This window comes from Sus scrofa, chromosome X (assembly GCF_000003025.6).
Source record: "Sus scrofa isolate TJ Tabasco breed Duroc chromosome X, Sscrofa11.1, whole genome shotgun sequence".
In the NCBI taxonomy this organism is placed as follows: Eukaryota; Metazoa; Chordata; class Mammalia; order Artiodactyla; family Suidae; genus Sus; species Sus scrofa.
Genome location: NC_010461.5, coordinates 101,911,501 through 101,935,306, shown reverse-complemented (window position 1 = coordinate 101,935,306; position 23,806 = coordinate 101,911,501). Strand labels below are relative to the sequence as shown.

At 39.4% G+C, this 23,806-nt stretch overlaps 1 protein-coding gene across 5 annotated transcripts in view; it reads left to right on the top strand.

The window, feature by feature from the left end:
- TENM1 (teneurin transmembrane protein 1) overlaps positions 1-23,806 on the top strand; it is a 787,960-nt gene that overhangs the window by 705,993 nt on the left and 58,161 nt on the right. For all 5 annotated transcript variants that reach the window (XM_003135358.5, XM_021080670.1, XM_021080671.1 and 2 more), the window contains one exon: positions 9,836-9,990. In XM_003135358.5, the coding sequence (XP_003135406.2) occupies positions 9,836-9,990 (155 nt within the window). The remainder of the gene's footprint in view (positions 1-9,835; positions 9,991-23,806) is intronic.

The following is a 23,806-nucleotide window of genomic DNA, read 5'->3' as shown; positions in this document are numbered from 1 at the left end:
GGCATGGGTTCAACCCATGGCCTAGGAACTTCCACATGCTGTGTGTGTGGTCAACAATAATAAATAAATAAGTAGTAAACTTCATTTCAAAGGTTTAAAAATTATATTCTCACAGTGTTCGTGGCCGTGACTTACCTTTGGTGAACGACTCCATGAACTTCTAGCCTTAGCTTCATTAGTCAAGATGTATGGATATTGGAAGAATTTTAAATGAGCCTTCCATGTTGTCTTTGAATAGGTACTACATGCAAAAAATTACCCTGAAGAGATTTTCATTCTTCTTGAGTGAGCCCACTTTTGTGAATAGTAAGCACTGTCAAGCTTAATTCCTCATATCTTCCTTTTTTTGAGTATTCAGGCCAAGGTATTCTACTTAGTTTGCTTTTTTATCAGAACCTCTTGGTCGTTCACATATCTTGAAAGAGACTCATTTTCCCCTGAGCTTAACAACAGCAATTAGTTTTTTGCATGTGCCATAAATGAACTTTCCCTCCTTCGAGTGATTGTTCACATAAGGTTCTTGTGAGGTTGTTTGTTTCCTTGGATGACAGAGGCATTTCTTCCAAATGTATCTGAGCAGTGTCCCAGATACAGTTGCTTGACATTTGAAGAATTTTTAAGGTGGGGGGAGGATATAAAATATTCAGCTCATGTCCGGTAAACCCCATATATCTTTGTCTATATGTACTGAGTCCCCTTAAAACTCAGCCTGCAGGCATCTTTTGAGCAAGAGTTCTAGCAGAAAAATCAAACATGAGATATGCATTTCAGCTTGAAGTAGAACCATCTGCTTAACCCAGCTGCTTACAAAAATTCATACATGTGCACACACATACATACACACCCTTCTATAAAGCAAGGAAAAACAACTCACACCATCCTTAGTGTCAGGTGTCATTGTTAAATGTTGCAACACCAGCATCACCCCCAGCCTAGGGTCTCCCTGAGCCAATTGCACAGCATGGAGCTTCATTTATTCGTTTCTCTGGATGAAAACTTTAACCATCTTATAAAAGTTTGAAGGCTTTTACACCAGTAGTTTAGAAAACAGAAAGGCCAGAATGAACTGGAGTTCACAGAGAAGGCTTGCTGGAAAAGAACCATCTCATAAAAACCTTGGAAAATGGATAGGATTTGAGTTGTTGGTTGGTGAACATAATAGCGACGCCAGGCTAACAACTATATATTAAACACACACATACACACCACACACACACAATCTCAGTGGCTTAACAAAATGTTAGTTTATTTCTTGCTCACATCAAAGTCCAGTCAAGGTTGCCTGGGAGGTAGGAGAAATCCCTGCTCCTAGCAGTGACTCAGGAACCAAGCTCCTTCCATCTAATGGCATCTTAATCCCTTAGGCCTTGGAGTCCATTGGGTGTTCTGCATCCAGCCAGCCTTGGGGAGGCAGTGCTCCATAGAGGAGCTCAACAAAGATTTTGTTAGGGGGCCATGCCTAGAACTAGCATATATCACTTCTTCCCTGAAGAGGAGGCTGGGAAATATAATCTAGCGCTATTCTCAGAAGGAAAAACAGATAGGATGAACTGAATTCATAGCATTGTCTCTGCCATACTAAACAGGGAGAGCTTTCTGAAGGAAGAATGAGGACAAGGAGGGTGGTGTGTCAGGAGCACAGTTGAGTTCAGCTTGGACATCTACTTTTCTGGTTTGATTTGACTAAATTTGATGAACTTGTCACAAATTCTGAGCATTGATCTTGGTGGGAACAAAAGCAGCTACATTCTTAGAAAGTAGTGTATCACTAGCCATCCAAGTATTTCATTTCCCAGTGATGAGAATCATAAACTAGATTTGATTATCTTTGGTTTCACAGCACTTATAAACCAAAACAAACTTTTTAATAGACTTTACTTTTTCGAGCAGTTTTAGGTTCACAGAAAAATCAAACAGACTGTTCATACACTGAAACTAATCTGTATAATATTGTAATGGCAGATACATGCTATTAGACATATGTCCAAACCCAGGCAACGTCCAACACCAAGAATGAGCCCTAATGTAAACTATGGTCATTGGGTAATAAAGATGTGTCACTGTGGGCTCATTAATTGTAACCAAGGTTACATACACTCTGGTACAAGACGTCGCTACTGGGAGAGGTATGCACGTGTGGGGGCAAGGGGTATATAGGCAGTCTGTTTCTAGACATAAGTTTTAACAGCAGTGCTATACTGGTTATTAGATTTATTCTAAGTTCATGGATCTTGTCTGCTCACAGCAGCCTCTTCACTGACAGTATATTCCTCCTGACTGTCCTCTAGCAAGCATCATAAACTGGCAACTCAGGGACTAAATCTGGTTCTAAGCTATTCACTTGGCTCAAACTGTGTCTTTCTTTTTTTTTTTTTTTTTAAGACTGAGTGCATTTAGCTGGGACATGCTTTCTTTAGTTAACCTATTTCCCCTACAGCCTGTATAGTCTAACACCCTGCCTAACTTAGAAACTTATCTCACCTGCCTGTCTTCTGACTATATATGATTTTGTGACCTTTGTTTCTGGGGTTTCTGTTTTATTTAGTAGATCATAAATAATAGTCGTTATCAAAATCCCCATCACATGGAAACCGTGAGCGCTTTCATTAGATTCACCAGCTCTGTAGGAGTGAAGCCACAGAATATCTTTGAAGTATAATTCTGAAGAGGTCTGGGAGATCTACAGGAATATAAGAATTCTTAACAACTTGCGGGGAGGCTCCATGGATCACTTTGACAGTCTGGCAAAAGCAATGGACCATCTCCTCATGACAATACCCATGCACAAAACACTTTGCAGATAATTTCGTGGAGTTTCCAGACCTTCTGAAACCAATCTGTACACCACTCCTGTGATAAAATGATTGATAGCTCCATTCAGGCTACATGGATAGTGATTAAGAGAATGGACATTGAACTCAGACAAATATGAGCTTAATCTCACATTTTCTAGGTAGGCAATCTGGAGTTAGTCATTTGACCTCTAAACCTCTACTTCCTCATCTAAAAAATGACATTAATAATACCTACTCCACAAGGCTACTGTGAGGACTAAAAAAGAAAATGTATATAAAGAATCCAGCACAGTGCCTGGAATATCTTAGTATTCTCAGCAAATGAAAATGGTTATTATTTAGTGATATGAGTCATCCTTATTGAGTTTTTCATGGTGCTTACCTGTATTTCACACTAGACTCATCAGAAATTCATAGTCCTTTAGATTTCTGCTTACATGTCAGTTATACTCTGATAAATCACTACTGACCTTTATTTCCCTGATCCATTCCCAAGGCTCCTCCCATGGTACCTGGACTTGCCCCACACTAGTGCTTACCTTAATGCACTGCAGTGGCCTGGTTGGTTGTCCATCTCCAGAAATGGCTTCTGTGCTTCTCAAGGGCAGTGCCATATCTGTTTTATACTCTGTGGTAGTTCCAGTGCCTTGCACAGTGCCTGACACATAATAGGTGCAAAATAAGCCCTGAATAAATTAATAAGTGAGGAAGAAAACAGCTTTCCCAGTAAACTTTTAGAAAAAGAATGGTGGTAGAGGTAGGAGAGTTCTTCATTCACTCTGCCTTGCCTTGAAGGCTAAAGCTTTGAGAAGATCAGGAGATAAAGAAAAGACAAATGGCCTTACCTGTCTTTCTTGCAATCACAATTCTTGGTCCACTAACCCACATATCTCTTTTTCCTTATGATGTCTGAGTGTCTTCTGAGTCTTGAAAGAATGGACATTCCAGTCAGTAGAATATTAGTCTCAATGCTCATCATTTTTAATTTGTATTTAAATTCTTTAGAAATTGACCTTTACTATTTAGAATATACTGTAACTTTTTTAATTAAATAAGTCATCTGATTAAATGACTCACACTTGGGGAACTCTTGTTCTCATTGTTAACCACACAGTGAACTCACCTTAGCTGGCTATTAAGCTCTGCTTCCTCCCAACCCTAGTAACACACAGATATTTGTAATCCCTCCAAGTTCTAGAAGCTCCATTTAGTGTCTCCCTAGCAAGATAACTTAACAGGCTTATTGTGCAGAAGTAACTTGGCCCTTTCTGATTCTAGTAGGTAATTAAGTGGACAGTAGTTAAATCGATTGGGGAATGGAGTTTTCTGCCTAGTAGAGAATTTCCATATAGACCACACATATGATACCAATTTTCAGAGAATCGAAATGCACATAAACGAAGCAAAATATTTTAATCTCTCTTTGATTTAAAGGGCACTTTATGATCAACTGGCTAATGTCAGTTACACAACTCAGCACTCTCAGTATTGGAGATTGAGCTGATGCCATATTGCACTTAGGACATTCCCTGAAAGTTTATTTTAACCATTTACCTCTGTCTCATAAAATTAAAGAGCAGATTGTGGCAGAAAAAAAAAAGTATTTCAGTTTTCTGGTTGCTAGGGCTGTAGATGGAGAGAATTTTATGACTGTTTTCCAAAGCTTATATTCTGAAAGTTTCATTTTTAATACAGAAATAATAAAAATGTAGGTGGCCTCAACAGCTGTAATTTTTATAAATTAAATACAGAGATGCCTTCTGCCAACATTTAAAATTGGCATTCTGCACAGCCAAAAACTCTGATCTTCACTGCTATCTAATTTGGGATTTTAGCTACTATTTCCAGGCTATTAGCTTCCACATCTGGACTCCCAGTGATCCCACATCGGGATGCCCCTGCTGCTTCAGTATCGATCAGCAGCATCCTCTTCCCCAACAGGTGATAAATTTATTAGTAGCTATCATGGCTGCCCTAGCTTTAAGCAATTGTCTTCTTAAGAATCATAGTATTTATTCATTGGAGGATAATAAGACAAGGGAAGAAGTCAAATAGTTTCGCCTGTTAATTTGCAGCTGTTTCATACAGAGCTATGCTTCACAGAGAAAAGAGCCCGCAGTTCAGATATTATATAATGTCCCTTCTTTTGCATAAGACATTGTGAATAATTTTTTTTACAAGATGCACTTTATTTATGAGCAGGTTCCTCCATAGAAAGAGCTTGTTAGGGCTTAATGCTGATGAATGGAGACAGCGCCATTCACACTTCCAGGTTATGGTCTGTCAGTGCTTTCATTATATGCACTAATTTACAAGGATTTATTTATTTTCTCACAAATGTGAAAATGTGCTCCAAGCTAAACATGCTGCCTGGGCGTCTGAGCCCAGTGTTTTCCTTGGTGGAGGTGGGACCTCCAGCTGCCCACCTCCACCCTCACCCACCCTGCATCACTGACTAACCTTGTGGTAAAAACACAGATCTAGATGTTTTATGTTTGCTCTAAAAATGAATACTGGTTAAAATTTTAAACCCTGGAAGTGATTTTCTCAATGCATTTTTATTCCTTTCTCTTCCAAAGACTCTGCTTTCCATTGTGTTTTTTTGGTGGGTTTTGTTTGTTTGTTTGTTTGTCTAGGGTCGGGGGGTTTGCTGTGCCCACAGCATGCACAAGTTCCCAGGCCAGGAATCAAACCCTCCATACAGCAGTGACCTGAACCACAGCAGTGACAATACCAGATACTTACCCACTAGGCCACCAGGAAATTCCCTCCATTGTATTTTTGTTTTGTTTTGTTTTTTAGATTTAATTACTTCTTATTTTTTAAAGCTTTATTGAAGTATGGTTGATTTACAATGTTGTGATAATTTCTGCTATACAACCTTCCATTGTATTTTAAGTGCTAATGAAAATGCTGTCAAATAAGCACTTCAATGGACGTGACTATTGAAACAAATTATGCCCCCAGCATTTGGTAACAAATTTGGAAATCTGATTATGACAATATCAAAATATGAAAGTCAGTTGAATATGCAGATCTTGCTACCCCCAGATGGCTTTATATGATCTGAAATCACTCACATCCCCATCTCTGAAGAATAAAACTTAAAATATACTGGGCATGTGTCACCTCCTCCCACTCAGTTTAACAAATGGCAAGAGATCATACTGCATCATCAATGTCCCTGGGCCATAACAACACTCATTATGGGAGAAGACCCCTCCCCTCAGCCAAATAATGGCAACAATAATTCTCTTTTTCCTGCCTGTGATTTCCAATTAGATTTTCAACCTCCATAAAAATTAAAATACCCCTTAAACCTCACCAATGAAGAGTTTGTGAAACTAGGTATTTGGGGAATTTATTTGTTTGTGTGTATGTTGGTTGGTTGGTTGGTTGGTTGGGATAGGAAAATGAAAGGAAATGAAAATATGTACAGATAAAATATTCCTAGATACATAAATTAAACACTATTACACGGTCCCTCAAAGACCTTTTTACTATATCTTTTTCAACTCCAAACATAAGTATAACCCAATTAAATTTAATTAAAGAATCCCAAAAAAGGATTATTTTGGAGTTTGGACCACGATAAAAGAAATTGCTACACAAATGTATGAAAGGAGAATATGCTACAAACTGTCCGCCAAATAAGCCCCAAAGGCCAACAGTGAGGGTTTAATAAGCCTCATCTGTGGAGTTCACTGACATGAAGAGAGAGAGAGCAATTCAGTGTTGAGAAGTTCACAGAAAATTAAAAATGGGAAAACCATATAAGTCCAAGATTATCGTCCCTGGATCAGTGCAAACTTCACCCTCTGATAGGGATGGGGAGTGTAGTAGTCAAGGAACAAATTTGTTCTCCCTGATGTCAGCATAAAGATGTATACTTATGTACTGCTAGCTTCTGTAGGGATACATTTATTTCTCTATACCTTTTGGGAATCTGCTTCAATTTTCAAGGATTTAATTCTCTAAGTTTATTACCTCTCAGAGCAACCCTTTCAGAGTATTCCTCTTAGTCTTACTTTCCATGTGGCTATATTCTTTGTCCTTTGACCCTTACAGAACTTGCCACAGTGACATTAAGTGTGGTGTTTGGTAAAGAATTTATGATGTCATAGACTTCAAACCTATCTACTCTTAGCCCTTCTCTCTCCCAGACTTGAGTCTTGATTTCAGTCCATCGTCTTATGACAACCAAATTTTCAGTTTCACATTCAGTGGTATTGAATACAGAGGTCATAGAAGGTGATCCCAGATCATAAGCCTGCCACTAACCCGACCAAATTCTAAGCATTTGGGAAATCGATTTTGCCAAGACACAAACAAAAATAAAAAGGAAAGGTACCCCTTGGTTCATTCTCAGTACAGATATTCTGGAGAAGAAAGAAATGTTCATGTGCCATCATCCTTTGACCTGCTCCAGTTTTAAAAGTCTTTTTAAAAACCTCCTTGGGCGCTCCTGTTGTGGCTCAGTGGTAACGACCACCTAAGTAACCATGAGGATGTGGGTTTGGTCCCTGGCCTTGCTTGGTGGGTTAAGGATTTGGCATAGCCACGAGATGTAGATCGCAGATGTGACTTGGATCTGGTATTGCTGCGGCTGTGGTGCAGGGCGGCAGCTATAGCTCCAATTCAACCCCTAGCTTGGGAACTTCCATATGCCACACGTGCAGCCCCCTAAAAAGCAGAAAAAAACAAACAAACAAACAAAAAAACGAAAACAAAAAAAAACTTCCTTAAAGATCTTTATGCCTCCAAAAATAATAAAGGGACTTATTGACATAGAATTCTCCTTGTATGGACATGTTCGTTTCTTTGGAGAACTCACCAAAACATAAATGACTTTACAGCCATTCAGGGAAAGTTGAAATGAATCTGTAACTTTTTTAGATGTTAAGGATTAATATTTCATGAGGAACATCAGGATTAATCAAAGTACACCATAAAATCGAGCCTTAATATTAACCTCCTGCCAACGAATTATCTCATCTAAAAGCTGTTTATTAAGTTGGGTTTATAAACTGTCTTTAGATGAGTTGACTCTTTGCCAAGAAAATTATGCTGCATGTGTGTGTGCACGCGTGTGCATGAGCACTAAAAGGACATTCTTATTATCAAAGATCTTCTTAACTTTAACATATATTCTGAGTTTCACAAGGTCTGAATAAAGGAGAGATAGGAAAAGACTAAATAGTAGACTGGTTTTAAAGTAATGCCATGTATTTATTTTCAGAGACCTAAGGGAAACAAGAGTTGAACCATATGTCCCTTATCTGCACCTGACACTTTTTAAATGCATTATTTCATGAGATACCTATAATAACCTAGGCATAGCATAACCAGCTCATCCTATTTTGTCCAGGACTGTCCCAGTTTTAAAACTGAGCCCTGCCTCAGTCCCAGGCAAACCAGGACAGTTGGACACTTTAAGTAAGGCAGTAAAAGGTGTTCTGAGACCAATTTCCAGCGTGGGGGTGGGGGCACCACCAATACCAACACCAACACCAAGCAATTCTATACCAGTTGGGTGTCCTACAATTTCAGTCAATTCTGACTCTATCTACTCATAAAGGGCATCAGAGCCCACAAGTTAAGTGCCCAATCCTGCAAATCTCTCACCCCCACCGCTTCAGAAGTCAATCGCAAGTCCATGTAGTCAGCTGTGTTTCTGATTGAACTGCAATAGACAGGAGATTCTGATAACCCCCTTTTTGGGTTCCATTAATTTGCTAGAGTGGCTCACAGAACTCAGAGAAGCATTTTTACTCACTAGATCACTGATTTATTATAAAAGGATGTAGCTCAGGAACAGCCAGATCGAAGAGATACATAGGGCAAGATATGGAGAAAGTGCAAGAAGGTTTCCAGGCCCTCTCCTGATGCACCAGCCTTCCCAAATCTCCCTGTGCTCACCATCCTAGAACCTCTCCAAACCCTGTCCTTTTAGGGTTTTATGGAGTTTCATCATCATAATCAATTAAACCATTGGCCACTGGTGATTGCACTCAATCTCTGGCCCCTAGGTCAGGAGGTGGGAAGGAAAATTCTAGCCCTCTAATCACCAGGTTGGTTCTCCTGGCAATCAGCCTATGATTGCAGGTGCAGGCCAAAGTCACCTCATTAACATAACAAATGGAATTTCTCACCACAGGAAATTCCAAGAGTTTTAGGAGCTCAGTGCTAGAGAAGGGAACAGAGACCAAATTTATATTTCTTTATTATAAATCACCATATCACAGTCAGATAATCTTTTCCATATTTTACCAAAGAGAAGGCTGAAATCTGAAGAGATGAATGACTCAATCAAAGCCACACATCAATTGTAAGTGGTGTATTCAGTATTAGAACCCAAACCTTCTAACTGCTCTTACATATTTTCCAAGAAACCAGGCTGCAGTTAACACAGTGTGTAAAACTGCTGTGAGAATTTTATTGGCTTTTATTTTTTTCTAGAAGTTTAACCATTCCCTTTGTGACACCATCATTTTGCTCTCCAGCCCTCCCTCTTAACAGATAATACAGAAAAATCTCAGCCCAGTTTATCAGAATTATTACAAACTCTGTTAACTAAGTGTGAAGTGATGAAAATAATTCTAATGCTTTCCAAGTCAGTTATTTCTAATGCAACTGTGAACATAAGCTGTGGCCTATGCATCCTCACTCTGAAAGAAATATAACACACACTGCTGCCCTTTTCTTTCCCATTTGTCTTAAAGAGGATTTTTTTTTTCTGTTTTGGGGGGAAGGGGGTAAGCAAGTTATCTGTGGGGTGGAAATGTAAAACTAGACAACAAAATGATTAGACCTGACTTTATCTCCAAGTGTTACATTTTATCATTTCTTCTCAATACACAGAAAAGTGAATGTGTGTCCAAACCAACCTCTCTCCCCTTACTGTCCTGTCTGTGCTGAGCAAAATTGAATCCATATGTCTTTAAAATGCCTTTCCATTTCTATGGCTTCTTTCAAAATACTGATCTTGGGGCAAATGTGGCCCTCTAGACTACTAATGCTCATTTGCCCTTCCCCAACAGGCATCACAGTTGATAGGCATGGATTCATTTACTTTGTGGATGGGACTATGATTCGGAGAATTGATGAGAATGCTGTGATCACAACTGTAATCGGCTCAAACGGTCTGACTTCCACACAGCCACTGAGCTGTGACTCAGGAATGGACATCACTCAGGTAGGCACCACTGGTTTTCAAGCGCTATCACCATTTGGCATCATGGAAATAGATAACAATTTTCTCATACAGAAATTAGGTCGAAAGGAAGCCTGGCGTATCTGTCATAACACCAGAGAGTACAAGTTTCTCTTTATGTAAGTTACCTCCTTCCTCTTCAGAAAAACTCAGTTGAGAGAAAATGGTAATGCTAGGATGGCAGTAATGCTAGGATGGCAGTAATGCTAGGTGGAGTGTTGGCATAAGAATTAAAGTCCCTCGAATTTGAATCCATGAGAGGGTAAGCCCCATCTTATTTATTGAATATTTTCTAAGATATATAATTTGATTAGTTTTAAATAATACAGTAGGTCACATTTGGAAAAATACTGACTACTAAAGTCTTTAGAAATCTTTTTTAATGAATATGTGAACATGACTTGTTATTCATGTGCATGTAAATAGCTATTTCTAGGGCTTTTGAAAAATTTTTAAGTAAAAGCAACATTCCCTCTGAGATCTACTATACATTGATTTAGGAAAGCCTTTTTGCCAGTGAGAATAAAAGGGAAAATCCAATGTAGTTCCAATCTGAGTCCAAAATTCTGATTTTACCAGAATTCTACAAAATCAGAATGAGACATGTAGAGGTTATAGAGCATACAGCAAAGCCCCAGCCACTTGCAGATGCCTTTCTTAGTCTGCAGATGCAAGAGGCTGGTATATAAAATGAGGAAAATAGACTAGATAGTCATCAAAGGGAGTTTCCAACTCTAACATTTCATGAATCTCTGACTCTGATGAAGTAGATCATTTATCTTTTCAAATGAATAGAGGTTAAGAGTTTTAGAATTAGCGTATCAGAGGGAATGGTTTTGACTGCAAGTAATAAGGCACAACTAAAAGTGGTTTAAATAACAAGGTTTCAGGAGTTCCTGTCCTAAAAAGGAGTTTGCAGCCCTAAAAAGACCAATAACAATAATAATAATAAAGTTTCATTATCTCACATAGTGAGATGCCCAGAGGTAGGCAAAGATGCCAGTAGATTTCCCTCTTGTGTCACATTGGCCAGAATTGAGTGACATGGTGATGGCTTCACCAGTCACTGACAAAGGGGAACTGGGATCTCCAAAATGGATTCAGACCCTCTGGAATTGGGTCACCCTCCCTGAGCATATTGCTACCTAATTCTAGAATCCAAATCAGGGTTCTGTTAGCAAGCATTGAAGGATTACAGCTGGGGAGGCAACCAGCCATGTTCTCCACAGTTAAGATATTCTTGTTGCTTCAGGCTTCATAACACCTGAAACCCAGTTAAACTCAGGATACCAAGGAAAGTCAAGTGAACACCTCACCCAGAAACCTTGCTTTAGTCTTGAGCTCGAACATCCCCTCCCATCTTCAACCCTCATGCACACACATCTCTAGACAGGTGCCTATTTGTGGGTTTCTTCTCTATGTGCCCCTGCCTCACTCCAGAAATTAAGAAAATTAGTCAAAGAGAGTTAACTACAAAAATGAAATAAGTATTGAAAGGCCTTGTAACACTGACAAAATGAATGACCATCCTTAAGAAAGATTTGGATGGATCAGGCTATCAAGTCCTAGAGCAGCCTAACTTTCCATGATGCAAAATCCTGCAGGAGGCAAGGAAAAGGCACATTATTTATGGCAGTAAGGAAGGGTGTAAGTGTGTTAATATGGAGGAGGGGGATGAAAGAGAGAAGATGCATGTATATGATTCACTTGTGGGATATTTTTAACTTAAAATAGGACACTTAGTATTCAATCAATCAACTTGAAACAATTTATCTGTTTCTGTGGGAAAAGTTATGCTGAAAAGAGAATTCTTTATCTAAATAGAGCAAACATATGATCCTCATCATCTGAGAAGAATTCTTTTTCACACAGCACTTAGCAAGCCATAATTTCCACCATAAAAACTACTTCATCCCTTTCAGGTTGGGGTGGAAAGTGCAGGGCACTGAACAAGAGTCCCAGCAACCAGGAGACAAGAGTTGTAGCAGTTTCTCTGTGACATTTCATCCCAAGCCTCAGTGTTACCAACAGCACACCTCCTTCCCTTTTCCTCACACAATGACAGACTAAGGAGAAGAATCCTTGTATGGGGGTGGGGGAGATGGACAACTGAGTGGCATAGGGCAGGGTGGGTATTAGAAACCAGCGGAATGGCCTGGGAGAGAAAGCAAGCTTCGTGTCCAGATTATTTGGCTGCTGTCTCCACTGCTGTCCATCACTTCCGGTTGTGTGCTTCATGCACCCTAAAGAGTAATTAGGATTTTTCTTCTTAGTCTGACACAGGACAATGAGTCCAGACTTGATCTCTACTTCAGTGTCCAGAATATGACCTTCCACTTTTATTAGGGGCCAGCTTCTCATGGCTCCAGTCCTTCAGTCTGGAATTTCCTCTGCTGGTCCACATCCCTTTCTCCACCCTTCTTACGCCTCACCTCTTCCACAGGACCCTTCCCTAATGGTTCTACTCCTCACTGTGGTCTTATTCCCTTCCTGAAATTTAATATCACCATGTTTACTATGTAATCTTCTCTCTGTTGCCAAACTCTGTATCCAACTAGTTTCCCATGGTAGACTGTATGTCCTTTGGACATGCATGGTAAGTGCACAGAAGACACAGTTAACATATAAACCCATACCCAAAAGACATTATGGTGCAAAGAATAGGAAGGAGTAGTGAGAGATGCTGCTGGAAGGATAAGTGGGGGTGATATGGTGAAGGACCTTATAAGCATGACTGAGTTCAGTTTTATCCAGGGGACAGTGGGGAACCAGTGATAGTGTGAAGCAAGGAAATGCATTTTTTAAAATAGTATTAAACATGGAAATTCATTTTTAAAAGATCGTTCTAGCTGTAGTACAGAGAATTGAGTGGAGGGAAACAGTGTAGGAGGCAGGGAGGCCACTTGAGAAGCAGTCGGAGAAATATAGGTGAGACAAGGACAGAACTTGTCAGTATATGAATGGTTAGCACTTTTCCAAGAAACTGCAGTACTAATTAAATTGCTTTCCAATGGGTTTTTTTTTTTTTTTTTGGATGTTCAGATGATATTTCTTTGGGATACAACTCTGTGATGACCTTGACCATGAAGCTGCTCAGCTTCTTGAGAATACATAGGCACACAATGATAATGGCCAAAGCTAAAGTATCAGCAGTGTGGATTGAGAAGACTAGACAGATTAGTGAAATACTGGAGCTATAATTGAAGAATTTGCCAACTGACAATTCTGGAATTAAGCAAGTATATGTATGGTAGTAACATTCACTGAGATAAGGAATACAAGGAGAGGAGAAGCAGGTTGAGTGAGAGGTTTGAAGATGAGTTCAGTTTGGGGCATATTCAGTTTGAAGTGCCAATGTGTATTCAGGTTAAATACATCTGGCAGGCAATTGGATATAGGTCTAAAAATCAAGGCCTAAAATGGAGATCAGATTGGAGATTATCAGTTTAATCTTTTGGTAACGGCAAATAGGAGAATGGATGAGATCTTCCCGGGGGTTGGGGGGGTAAGCATAAAAAAAGAGAGAGAGAAGGCTTAAGACCAAATTCCCAAAGATATCAATATTCAAGAAAAGGCCAAGGAATAGGAACCCACAAAAAGGAGACTGAGATGAAGAGATCTGACATGTAGGGGAAAACCAGGAATGTGTGTGGTCAAAAAACCCAAGGGAAGCAAGCTTTTCAAAAGGAAGGGAATGGTTAATACTAAATGCTGCTTATAGGTCACATAAAATAAGTGTTTTTTTTTTTTTTTAAGAAGCCATTTGGTTTGACAGCATTCGTGACTCTGATAAGGGTGCCTTTGGTAGAGTGCTAATTAATTGGAGTTGGATTGCAGTGGTAGAGTGGGAGGTGAGGAAATGAAGAAAGTGAAAATAGATCAGTCTTTTGAGATGTTTGGCTGGGAAGGGGAGGATTTGGCATTGAAGCAAGTCAGCTCCCAGGTGTGACATAGGTGCACAGGAGCTGGCAGACACTGAAGGAAATCATATGGGTATGTGGTTAGAGTGGCTACCACGAGGAAGCCAGGGTGTGGCACAGCCTTCCAGATGCCCAGCCTCTGTGGCCAGAGTTTCCTCTTGTCTGTTTAGACAACTGTAGCAGATTGAGGACCTACGTTTCCCATTACTTAAGAAAGTGGGCTGTCTTGAGCTGGAGGGCAGAAAGCTGAGTAGGGAGCTTCATAACACCTTCTAAGAGCAAAGCCCCAGTTGTTTATAGTAGTACTTACAGTGATCCAGCTGAGCTTACACAGTGCTCAGTTTCATATTTCAGTAAATCAAAATATATTGATGGGTGAAGGTGGAGACAGATGTCTAAATGAGAGCACACAGATTCTGCTGACAGGCACAGACAGGAGAGGAAATAGAGGTCTGTGCTGCAGCATGAAGATTTGAATCAAACCTTATGAAGAGCTTACTGATTCTAAGACTATGTGGCAGCATCATACATTATCGAAAGATCTTACAAAGTCCCCACACTTTGAAACTTTTAAGCAAATGTTGGATAGCAGTAATCTATGAATGCTTAAAATACAGGCCTCTCTGGAGTCAGGAAGATGGATCAACTATTTTCTCAAGATCCTTTACAACATCATGAAGGTTTCTCAACAGAAATATAACCCAATTGCTAAAGTTCCTTGTTACTTAGCCTACATTTCAAAACCAAAAGGTCCCCGACAAGGGATAGCCCATTCCTGCTAGCATAGTACCTTTGGAAACTGGGAGATGATGCTTTGCCTTTGTTTTTCTGAGGCAAATCTGAGCCCCTTAGAAGAATCAGTCCTCAAAAGTCTACCCTAATCCTCAGAAGATTATGAATGTCCTCCCTATAGTAATTGTAATAATAACTGCTGCCACTTGTTGAGAGCTTACTGTGTGCCAGAAACCATGCTAAGCATCTTATTCACACTGTCCATTTTATCTTCACAACCCAACCCCCCTTGAAAGGTAGATGTAATTATCACCATCTACATGGAAGAAAACTGGTAATCAGAAGGATTAAGCATGTGCTGTGACCATAGAGTTATTAAGTGATACAGCCAAGATTTGAGCAAAAACTTTCTGACCTGAGGTGTGCATTTTTCCCACTTCTACATTTTCAATGACAATTGGAGATGACCAAATATCCTTGTATTTAGGGGGTGACAAATGTCATTTGGTTCAGGAATATGCTGTTTGTTCACAGAATGTGTGTTTATTGGCACTTAAGAAATAGTTTAATAAAATCTAATCATCTCAAGAAATGAAATTTGCTTTGACAATAAAATCAGCCATTTGTTCAAAATCAATATCTTTTTTTGATTTACTGAAATGTGAAACTCAACTCTTGGTATTAATTCTGAAGCATAACTGCCCTTTGTGAGCACTGCTATAAACAACCAAGCCTTTTAGTTCAGGAGGTGAGTTGATTATGAAGAGATCGGGCTCTTTATTTCTGTTGCTGCTTTTGAATCATCCTGCTCCGGTAACTCACTTCCATCTCGTGCCTGACTAGAATGGAATTGGAAGTTAGACCAAGGCTCTTAGTGCAATAGAAAATTTGAGAGTTGATCTACTCCTTGGAGCAGCCTAATGCTCTCCCAGAAATCAGCCCAATAGTAGATACACAAGCAACATGGACCTCTTATATGCAGGGAATCCTGTTGACCCACTGGCCATAATGTACACACTTTGAGGTGTTTGTCTGAGTATCCAGGATATAACCAGTCTTCCATATATGCTTGTTGGATCATCTTTTTATGACCCAGTGGTTCCCCAAAGCACTCCTTTGTCAGACAGGCCTAACAAGTGGAAGGAGGTAACATTCTTGGTTAGGAAAGAACAACAATATCTGGTTCTTTGGAGGAGCCAGCCCTGACCCCATGCATTCAATCTACTGAGCTACTCTACTGGGAATTCTCCTCTCCCCAGTCAGTCCCTTGAGAATACTCTCACCATGTAGTAGTAGTCCAACCTCAACCTCTCCTCTAACTCACTACTTTTTCCCCAGTAGCATACTTCATCTTTGAACAATTCTGACAGATGGAAAGCTCTTTTGGGATCCCTTTAACTTTAACTGTTTAATCATGCTTTAACATTCACCATCTAGTCTTACTGAAACTCTTTAGGCCTTGTGATATGAATTTAATCTGTATTCTATGAAATAAATATATTTATGAGCCAAGTACTATACTGAGTACTTTCATATATATTATCTTATTTAATCCTCATGACAGTCCTTCAAGGGAAGTAATATATTCCCCAATTTTTTTTTTCTTTTTGCCCATGCCTGCAGCATGCAGAAGTTCCCAGGCCAGGGATCAAACCCACGCCATAGCAGTGGCAATGTCAAACCCTTAACCACTAGGCCTCCAGGGAACTCCTCCCCTATTTTTAATAAACATGAAAAACAAGGTTCAGAAGAGTTGAGAAACTTGTTCAAGGTCACACAACCATTAAGTGGCAGAGTTGAAATTTGAACCTGGTTGACAGGAGGCCAGAATTCACATTCTTTTCACTAAACTACTATATCAAACTGCCTTCTCTACATGGGACCCTTCTCAATACATGTGAACAGCTCTATCAAGCCTCCTAAGTCACATCCCCAATTACCTGTACCTCACCTGCCACGGTTTTGAGTTCCTTTGCCATTCTTCTCACTCTTCTCTGAACATATTCTTGTTTATCTATATCTCTTTGAAAATGAAGCTTCCAGACATGAATAAAATAATCCAGATGTGCTCTGATTCATTCATAGGTAAAATGGGGACTATCACAACCCTCTTTCTATATTCTCTGTTTCTGTTCATTTTGCCTGGTGGTTTTCAAAAGGGCTTTTGCCAAAGAAATGTTTACTTCAGACAAAAGTCCTCATTTGTAAAACTGACACATACAGCAGATTCAAATGAGAAGCAGTATACCAGAAGCTCCCCTATTCAGGCTCACTCCCACCCAGTGGTAGTTTGCGTGGAGACCTCCAAGGCACTTTTGCAAAATGCTAGAGAAATAAAGAGCACAGATTAAGAAACTGCAGCTAAAGCTGAGTTGGATTTTTTGACACTTTTGACATGTGATGTGATTACAGAGGACTAAAATTTCATGTCTCTCATATCCATCTCCTCGTCTTGTACTTACAGAATTGGTTATTTGCTTATTTTGACTGTGACCCTCAGTAAGAATTATGTTTTACACCATTATTCAGGATATATAATCGAGATAAAATTTTCATGAAACTACTTACCCCAACTACACACGCACCATAATGCAGGATCTTACAATAGTCTATATTCAATCCCATTTCATTGGATTCAGTCCATATCTTTGTATTCTGCTATTATCCAATATCTTCACTACCCTTCCCAGCCCTATGGATTTAATGAATGATTTCTGTGTCTTTATCCATGAAGAAATTGATGGATAGATAGGCCAAGATGAAATTGTGGTACCCCAAAACTAGTTGTCTATTAGATTGTAAACCCATGTCTTTGAACGATCACCGATGGATGATGATTCATAGTGAATCAAGAAATCAATGCGATGGCCTATGGCAAGTTTAAAAAAAAAATGAAGTAGAATAACAACGATAACAATAAAAAACTCAGAGCACATCATGTGTGGTAAGAGTAAGTATTGTTCCATGATATTTTCATTTCAATTGTATATCCTGAGTAATGGTATAAAATATAATTCTTACTAAGGGTCAAAGTCAAAACAAGCTCAAAAGCCATTATCCTCACCTATATTTCTCCCAGCTTATCCACAAAGGTATCATATGAGAAAACTTACCAAGTTGGTAAATCTGTTTAAAGGAAATTAGACTCCCTTGACATAATTTCTTCCCAGTCATAGTATCCATAAACACCACTTCCTCATCTAAGAACTAAGAAACAACTGTTTAATAACACATTCCAAGATCTTTCCCAAATCAATGATAAGTTCCTTCCCTGCAGTTTGTGGGGCACATCTTCGGATTCTTCTTGAAGCCAGAACTATGTCTAACCACCTCTAATCTTCCAGCACATCTTCAGCTGCCCAGTATTTCTCAGTAATCGTAAGAATCAGTTCTAAAAATTCATTTGCATGTTCTCTCTAAGTAATTTTTTATGGCCAGGAAACTTGAGCTCTCTTTGAAGAACTTTGGTGTTATTTTACAGTCCACAGTCCTTTCACTCATCTTGGACATTAGTAACTTTGAATCAATGTTCTTTGTGGTCACTCTCTTTAGCAAAGAAAACCAAACTTTCCTCTCTCTCATGCATTGGCATTATACCACCTGGCCCAAGCAGCAGACCTTTGCCTTCCCTGATAGTCTTTAGCTCTCCACATACCCCAAAAAGCTATACCTTTCCTTGTTATTTGTTTCTTAAAATTCTCAGATAAACTAACCACAACTAGATAGAAGGGGAAATAGAAAGCCTTCTCTTTGAAATCTACATGTCAATTCAACTTTATACAAGTGGATTCAGCATTTTCTGTTGTTTTGAAAAAAACTGCACATAATAACATTCAGGCATGAAAAGTTACAGCAATCTGGGGAGAACAAAGAAAAGAAGCAGTAGTTTCAGTACAGAAAAAGCACCTTCTTTTCCCCTTTTTAAACTCTTGCCTAATGTCTCTCATTGTCTCTTCCTCTCTCCCCTGCCAACCCTTTCATGTCTACAGAATGTCCTCCATCACCCTGAGTGATATGGATGATATTGAAACTTAAGTTCTTCAGGGGTTGCTTGCCTTTCTTTGTGCACTTTCATCACTCTCCCATGTGCACACTGAAAGAGAACAGAATTAGATCTTTCGAATGAAGGCCATTATAAGTGAAATTCCCTGCAGGGACAGACTTCTGAATTTTGTGAAGCCCTGTAGGGAATCAAGAAAATCTGAATTATAATAAGTTTGCTTGAATAAAGGGATCTCCCAGGAGGGGAAAAAAAGAAAGTTTACTTTAAAAGTTCTTGCCACCAGAGATGAAAATCTCACCACCTCCACCCCCACCCAATGCTTTAGTGACTATGGAACCTATCTCACTGTCAAAGCAAAGGTCTGTGGCCACAGTCCAAATAATTCAGACCGAGAGATATGTGGTAGAAGGATGGAGTGACTTTCAGGTAAATGGCAAGACAAGGACGATGTAGGCACATTACCTAAAATATCTGTAAAGCCTTCTATCAGGAGTCAGCAATACCAGTAGGCAACAGGGACAGCTAGGTGGAAGTAAAAGAGGTGACAAAAAGGATAAGAGAGGTTTAAGGAGCGGAGAATGGCTCAAAGAGCAGATTAATGAGACCCAGGGAGTAGTAAAATGAAACCAAAAATTTGATTTGCTAGCCCTTGTGCCAGCCATTAACTTCATCCTCTCTGGTCATGGTTAGTTAAACCAACTGAATCAACCACTTCCATAGTGACCACCAACTAATGAATTGGATGGCATTAAAACTCACAGCAGGATAAAGAAAATCCTCCTCCAAAAGAATATTATAAAGCCTTTAAAAAGAAAGAAACCTTGTCACATCCTACAAAAAGGGTAAACCTTGACATTATGCAAAGTGAAATAAGGCAGTCACAAAAAGACAAATACTGTATGAGTCCACTCATATGAAGTATCTAAAGTAGTCAAAATTATAGAACAGAAGTAGCAAGGTGGCTACCAAGGGGCATGGGGAGAGGGAGTTAATGTTTAATGGGTATAGAGTGTGGTTGCAAGATGAGAAAGCTCTAGAGATCTGCTGCACAACAATATGAATATACTGAACCCAACTGTACACTTTAAAATGGTTAAGATGGAGTTCCCGTCGTGGTGCAGTGGTTAACGAATCCGACTAGGAACCATGAGGTTGCGGGTTCGGTCCCTGCCCTTGCTCAGTGGGTTAACGATCCGGCATTGCCGTGAGCTGTGGTGTAGGTTGCAGACGCGGCTCGGATCCTGCGTTGCTGAGGCTCTGGCGTGGGCCGGAGGCTACAGCTCCGATTCGACCCCTAGCCTGGGAACCTCCATATGCCGCAGGAGCGGCCCAAGAAATAGCAAAAAAGACCAAAAAAAAAAATAAAAAAAAAATAAAATAAAATGGTTAAGATGGGGAGTTCCCTGGTGGCTCAGTGGATTAAAGGTCCAGTGTTGTCACCGCTATGACTCAGGTCACTGCTGTGGCGTGGGTTTAATCCCTGGCCCAGGAACTTCTGCATGCCACAGACGCAGCCAAAAAAAAAAATTAAAAATTTTTAAAAGGCTAGAATGGCAAACTTCATATGTGGCTTTTTTTGTTAACAATAATAATCTCATACTGACCTATGAGATTTTGCCCACTTTCTTTCCCTGTTCTCACGCCTGGACATCAGTAGTGCAGCAGTCTTAACTGCTCAGCAATTGGTTGTTGCTTTTAGGACTGCAAGTTCCCAGGCTAGGGGTCTAATCGGAGCTACAGCTGCCGGCCTACACCACAGCCACAGCAATGCCAGATCCAAGCCGCATCTGTGACCTACACCACAGCTCACAGCAATGCTGGATCCTTAACCCACTGAGTGAGGCCAGGGATTGAACCCACAGCCTCATGGATACTTAGGTAACTTCCTGCTCTACTCTTTTGAGTCACATGCACTCCATCAACCCACATCAGTCACAACAACTCCCTCCCTCTGATCCAAAGACTCAATCCACAAATGTAGAAATGGGAGTAGGTGAAGTGCTACTCACTACAAGTACAGAGGGCGATCAGTCTGCACCAACCATAGCAGAAAGGCGCTGCTAACTTAGCCACGATCTTCTCAAAGGGCTCACTATATCCATGACATTAAGTGTAAAAATATTTAAATTAGAAAATGATGACTATTTAATAAAAATGAGCAAATTTCCTGTCAGACACTTTTATAAGCTTGGAACAATTATTCATTTCTTCAGGAGTACTAGGGCATATTTTACCAAAGTTCTCTGGACAGTTTCCTAATTACCCATTTCTCTTTGACTAAGGTAGCATGTCTTGTAAAAAGAACATAGACAGTCCTGGGTATGAGTCCAGATCCTGCCATTTATTAGCAGTGTGTAGCATCAGGCAGATTACTCATGGTCTCTGTGTCCGAGCTTCCTCAACAGTAGAAAGTGGAATTAAAAACCTGTACTGTCTCCTAAGGCTATTATGATAGTTAGACAAGAAAACAAATATGAAAGAACTTTTTTTTTTTGAAAGGCACTTGTTAGTGTTGATCAGAAGTGAAGAGAGAGGTCAGATGGTATTACACGTAACCTTGGCTTTTATGTGTTCCTTTGTCCCACCAGTTAGGTGAGTGGCATGTGGAAAAAAGGTTTCACAAACCTCATCTATATAGCCATCAAATTATGCTGTCACAGAGCATGAGGTGGCACTTAATGTTGTTCAGACTCTGGTTTGACAGCCGCACCAGTAACCATAAAAAAAGGTGACTTTAGGAGTCCCTAGTGGCTCTTCACATTACTTACCTGCAAATGAGTGATCCATTAGTGTTTATGGCTGAAAATTACATAATAATGCTGAATAAACAATGCTTTTAGTTGCCATTTCTATATTTGAGGAAAAGAACATCTATTTTTGAATCATTTATTCTGTTCTCCTCTGAAATATGGCAATATATTAAAAAAATTAAATCGTTTTTATCTAGTTCTTGACCCAAAAGAGGTTTTCTGTAATTTCAGATTCAGCACTACACTTGGAAAACAGACCCTAGAATTTTAGAGCCAATTAATTATTCCTCCTTATGAAGCTAATTCAATATATGACCCAATTGTTGATTGTGTCCTCGCTTTTTTTTAATGTGAAAGCACTTAGAAACGTATAAACTGCTTTACAAATATAAGGGATGATGTAAGATGTTAATTGGCACCTTCAGGAAATTTTTTCTGTTGATTCATCATATACTTGCTAAAATGGGAGGACACAAGAACAAAATCAGTCTGCAAGGTGGTTACTCTGATTTTGTAATATATGTGGTTGTCAGTCTCTAATTTAAATGCATTCCTGGATAATGTTATTTATTGCTCATTCAGTCCAAACCTACTCTCCTTGCTCTGTCAAATGCAGGAAAACACCTTCTGGAATTGCAAAGGAGAGACAAATTTTTCTAATCCTTTATTAGAGGGTACAAGAAACAAAATCAGGCCTCTAGGGTAGACTTCCCATCATAGTAATATTCATATAAAAGGTCTATAAAGTAGAATGATCAGGAAGAGAGACCACCTGGGTTTGAATCCTAACTCTACTTTCTAGATGTATGACCCTGGGGAAAAAAAGCCTTATCTGTAAATGAGGATGATAATGTTACTTTTCTCTATAAGGAAGTTGTGAGGATTAAATGAGATAATATATAAAAAAATCACCTAGCAAAATACCTGGCTCATAAATGCTCAATAAATTAGGAGGAGGAGCAGCAGCAGCGGCACTAGTAGTAGTATTTGATCTTCTGTTCACAGAACAGAAAATAATTGAGCTGATAATTTACAGAACCAAGATTAAAAAAAAAAAAAGGACTAAGAAGTTTAGAACCACTGTAGAAATTGTGTAATCTTCCCTTCTGTCCTTTGTACACACATGTACCTTTTGCAGAGAGGCATGCATGTACCTGTAGATGAGTTTGATGGGCTGTATCTGGTCTTAATCTGCTGTGACCTTCCCAGAATGTTTCATCTGCCCAATGCTGATGTGAAGCTCTATCTAGATCACTGAGACCATGTTCAGTCTAGTCATTCTGGTGCCCCAAATCCTTCATTTTCTTTCTACTTTCAAGAAGTGTCATGCTGACTGTGGAGCTAAGGTTAGAATGTTGTGTGAGTTTCATACATCTGTAAATTTGAGATGTATAGATTTTAGATCATCTTTGTCTCTTTGAATCAAGAGGTAAAAGGAAGCAGCTCATTCAGTGAGTGGCTTGCAACCATCCTAGGTGGGTCAATTTCACACAAAAAAATTAAATGTGAGAGTAGATAAGTAAGAAGACAGAGTTTATCTAGGTTAATACAAAGACTATGGCTCTCCCAAGACAAAAAAAGAGGATCCTAGCGAAAGTGGAAAATCAGAAGGGAAGAAGTTATGAGGCTGATATATTCATGATAAGAAAGAGAGCACTGTCCTAGGATTTTTGAAGAAAAATTAGTCTATGAGTTGCTCTGTCTTTTTCTTTCTTTGTCAAGATACTTGGGTTCCAAGCATGTCATTCAGTTGAAAAAATTCTAATGTATTAAAAACCCAAATTTTTCAAAATTATAAACAGAGAGAAGCATTGCAATGAAATTATCCACAGAGTTCCTTTAAATATCAATAATTTCCCTTATTCAAATTCATTCAAACTCTTTTTTTTTCAAACTGCACTTTTCAGGCCTCCATCTCTTAGGTAAAATCACAATCAGGGTCTAACAACTTACTGAGATATCTGCATTGCTCCCTCCAAAGTGACCGCTTGGGTTGTTTATATAACAAGTGGAGAACAGCAGGCCAACATCTTCAGCTCCAGCACATCCAAATTCTGCTGAAATGTCTGCACACAAGCAAATAGCCAGGGTTGTCAGGGGCCTTAAAATAAAAGTCAAGTACCGTGCTCAATGCTATATCGAAAACATAATTTATCACATAAATAAAACTCCCTCAGCAGTGTCCTCTTTCCACACAAAGGACAATGGCACGTTAGCTCTTATTAAAACTATTAAGCACCAGAAGAAAAGCATCTTCAAAGTTCAGGGAGAGTCACAAGCTGCAAAGCTTGCAAACTACTTTTGAACCACTCAGTCTTCCACACATTTTGCCTGGCAGGCGCCATGACCTGAAATAAACTTGAAAGTCTCTAAGATGCAGAAATATCTGGTTG